Raw genomic sequence first — 4,247 nt, 5'->3', positions numbered from 1 at the left:
GTGTGCCATGGCTGTCAACAACCGCCGTAACAGACTGATGACAGAAACCACAATAAACCATGTTTCCTGTTCAGCGGCTGTAGCCGACCAACAGTGAGTCATTTTAAGCCCAGACAGTGTGTCTGTCAGTCGGGTAGAGAGGACCGTGAGTTTGCAGTGTGTTTAGCGATTGTTGCCATAATGTTAGCAGTAGTGGTATTTTTAACAGTTCTTTCAGTAATTTTAAGCCCAGAAAGTGTGTCTATCAGTCGGGTACAGAACTTTCATCTGGGTAGAAATCTTGTTCTCTCAGCAGACGACTGAACCAACAGAAACCACCACCCAGCAGAGCTGCTGCTGTCAGTCCCAGTCCCCAGTAGAGACCGATCCTTCCCCGACTCTCTGGTTGTGGACTTGTTGTGTTTGGTGGACTTGTTGTGTTCGGTGTCTCAGGTTCATCCCTCGCTGCTGTGAAGAGAACAAACATCTGTTATTCATGTGAAGGAAAACATTTCACGAGTCGACCATTCTCTGGGATTTCTTTCAACGCTACTAAAATGTGACCAAAACCTCTAATTAGGGACCAGTCTATGAGCTGTTACTGGTTACTGGCTGCACGGTGTTCGTCGTTTGACTGGTCAGGACTGTTTCCCAAGATGGCGCCCGCCTGTGTACGTGAACGCTACTGTCTTTATAATCTATCTTTTTAATAAACTGTCTGTACACTTACAAAGTTCTCAATGGTTTACATGTAGGGCCCTCAGTAGGCTACCGTGGAGGCGTGGTGTTATGTTGAGCCTTGTTTGTGATATAGAAAAAGCGATGTCTTTTTACTTTACCCGTGCCCCGACGACAAGCGTTACAAGCTAATTAGCTGTTTGTGCTAAAACTGGTCACATTGGATTATACATGACAACACATCCCAGAGAACAGTCAACTCGGTACACGTGTGTTATTAACCCCTAGGTTTATTTTGCACCGGATTTGTCTTTTAATGTGCAAAGGAGTCCGATGATAGCCGTTGTATGAGGTCATTATAATCACAGCTATGAACCAATCAGATTGCTTCAACTTACCAGAGACATTGAGCCAACATCTACCAGAGCTCCTCCCATAATCTGTGGACACTTGACACTTGTACAGTCCAGAGTCTTCAGTCCTGAGTCTGGACACATTAAGTCTGAGTCGTCCTTCTCTGAGGACGTCTTTGTCCCACTGGACTCGTCCTGCAAACTGTTCATCCTGAAACTCTGGGACCTCGACTCCTTCATGGAGATGAAACAGGACTGAGGGTCTGAGGACAGTTAACAGTTCACAGAAGACATTAAGAGAGGTGGAGGAGCTGTGAGGGTTGGTGGTGAAGGTCCACTCCAGTGTGATGTCCTGGTTCTCCTCTGCCTGATAGGAGGTCTGGGTCACATTCACTACAAATGTTCCTGTTGAGGAGACAGAGAGGGAAAGTGAGGAGCAGACACACTGACAACTTTAAACTCCATCTCCACATGTCTCTGTGGACACTTTAGTCCTTCTTTGTTTAGTGGTAGTGGATAATAAAGTGAAGCTGGAAACTAACCAGAGACACAGGAGGTCAGGATGAAGAGCAGCAGGATGCTGCAGATCATCTTCTCCCTGTGAGAGGAGACAGAGGTGAAGAGACACCAACACATGAGCTCAGAGTTCACTTATTACAGGACAGAGAGAGGACATATACAGTCTGGTGGTACTTCTTCCTCTGTGGTACTTATTACAGGACAGAGAGAGGACATATACAGTCTGGTGGTACTTCTTCCTCTGTGGTACTTATTACAGGACAGAGAGAGGACATATACAGTCTGGTGGTACTTCTTCTTCTGTGGTACTTATTACAGGACAGAGAGAGGACATATACAGTCTGGTGATACTTCTTCCTCTGTGGTACTTATTACACATGACTGACAATAAGCAGCTACAGTGATGTATTTCTGTCACAAGATGGCGCCAGTTAGGAGAGTTTTCAACTGAGGAAGAAAGAGGAAGTATGAGATATGATCTGAGATCATGAGATGGAGGTTAAAACAGGGGGCGGAGACGGAAAGCTGCAGTTTAACCGTTTCTAACTGACTTTAACAGGTTCCTTGTTATCAATCCAAACTCTGAACTTGTTGCCTTTTGTTTTAGGTAGCTATAGCTGAGGGGGGGGGGGGGGGGGCTTTTCCTCCCTACCAGGGAGACTCCTGTCCTGCCACTGGGTCGACCCCCCCCCCAACTGCAGCTGATTCAGGAGCAAACCTAACTGAGGCCACTCACTCTGTTTGGAGAAAACACAGAAAGGAGTGGTGAAGGACATGTTTCTCCACCTGCCCCCTGTAGTCCCGCATCGCCAGATCTATCACCGCAGTGCTAGTCAGGTTTTTTTTAGCCCACAGGTGTGTGTGTGTGGTGTGGGGGGGGGGGTATCTGGAGCATGCACACACACAGAAACCCACTGTCAGAAGTAGTGAAGGGAGTGTGCTGCCTGCTTCTAGAGCCTCCAGCCCCGGTGCTGGATCTGACTACAGACATGTCTGTCTGGATTATTAAAGACTTTCAGCCTCATGCATGCTTGTATATGTAGTTCACTCCTAAATAAAGATCAAACGGGGCCAGAGGGCTCGTCTGGATTCATGGTCTACTCTACTGCTCTAATAAAAGATGTTTCTGAGCCTCAGGGGAAAAGGACGCCTCAAAACGCAAATGCAAATGTTACAGAATATTAAAACTAAAATAAAGATGGAAACAATTAAGTGTTATGGTGCATTTGGTGTCATGTTAACAGCCCAGAATAAACATACTGTTAGGTAAAATCTACACGCTAGGACTTTTTTGCATTTCCAGATGATTTTTTGAAATTGAAATCTAAGTTTCCGGGTTCAGATGAAGTGATTCTACACAATGAAATGCATTTGTAGCTACAGACAGACATTCTACAGACAAAGGATGAAGTATTTTAAATGAGGACACAGTGGCTATGCAGGGGGGGGGGTCAGTTAGAGATGAACAGAGAATTAATTATACACACGTATTGTTATCGGAGATGTTAAAAAAAAGATCAGGTAGTTTCTGTCATTTACTGTAAGTTTTGTTTCTCCTTTTTGGAAACAAGTAATTAGAGTTATTTGAAAGTCCTAAATTCAGTTCATATTTAGATAACGACAAAGCAATAAAATGATTTTCATAAATAAATAGTCTACACGGATTAAAATGGATAAATGCTCTTTTTGTAATTTTTGTGCGCGTGTGCACATGCAATGCAGTTTAGACTGTCTCAAGACAACACAAACATTTCTACAATATTCCCATTTCATTTTATCTCTAGTAGTTGAGGATTTGAATAAACTGGCTTGCCCAGCTTGTTATTTGCAGTATATGTTCGTTGATCTCTGTATGAGAGAAAGTTTAGGTTAGTGGTTTTACGCTGCACCACATCTGCTGTAGAAAACCGAAACTACGACTGAAAAACCCGGAACACAAAGGGGAAACATCTGCCACAGCATGCCCACAGCAGAGCGTCCATTATTAAATTATATTATTATGATGACCTGAAAAACCTGAGAGGAGGAGCGCTGCTCGTCTCTGATTTACAGTGAGAGTGGGCGCTAAGCAACACACAGGTCTGCTTCAGAGTCTGGACTTCAAACTAAATCCCTTTCTGTTGATGGCCTCAGTGTATTAGACTGGCTGGGCTGTGGTCCCTCACTTAGAGATGGTTGCTAGGTGATAGCAACAATTAAGTAGGCTGATGATGGTCAGACCTCACACATAGGTAGGTATAAGAGCTACGAGTGCTTTGGAAAATACTTGTTTTCATAAGTTGCATGTGCCGCCTTGGTGCTTTTTATTCTGTTAACGCATGCTGACATCATGAAAACGACTGTTAATGTCTTATAAAGCTGGAAATTAAAAGGTTTTAGGAAGTGTTGCCTCACATTCAGGTCACTTCCTCTTACAATGTTTTGCAATTTTGAAACTGTCAGCCATCAGGCTGAACATGAGACGTTGTGAAGACAAAGAGGATCATACAACAAGGCAGGCCTGCTGGTTCTTCAGCTTTTTATGTGGATCAGGTGTGACTTTGTGTCTGAACTCGTCTCTGGAACAGACAGTAGAAAGTCAATATGCATATGCAAACACAGCAGCCGGTGTGTGCAGCTTGCATTTGTTTAAATGTCAGGTGTGGGAGAGATAAGGGAGACACTACACTGCAGCAGGGTGTGTTCAGGGCTCAGCATGTAGTCCTGTTGGAGTCCTTT

General features: G+C 44.2%; 1 protein-coding gene across 2 annotated transcripts in view; it reads right to left on the bottom strand.

Annotated features, from left to right (window-relative positions):
• Nucleotides 1–4,247, bottom strand: part of LOC116707342 (uncharacterized) — a gene marked incomplete at its 3' end in the record, with an annotated part of 6,858 nt that continues 2,611 nt past the window's right edge. The window contains 3 exon segments of one of the 2 annotated variants that reach the window (XM_032544681.1): nt 1–444; nt 1,056–1,415; nt 1,553–1,608. In XM_032544681.1, the coding sequence (XP_032400572.1) occupies nt 245–444; nt 1,056–1,415; nt 1,553–1,608 (616 nt within the window). 2 annotated transcript variants of the gene reach the window in all.

This window comes from Etheostoma spectabile, chromosome 19 (assembly GCF_008692095.1).
Source record: "Etheostoma spectabile isolate EspeVRDwgs_2016 chromosome 19, UIUC_Espe_1.0, whole genome shotgun sequence".
NCBI lineage: Eukaryota > Metazoa > Chordata > Actinopteri > Perciformes > Percidae > Etheostoma > Etheostoma spectabile.
Note: the sequence above shows the minus strand (reverse complement) of the source record. Positions and strands in the feature narration are given on the sequence as shown.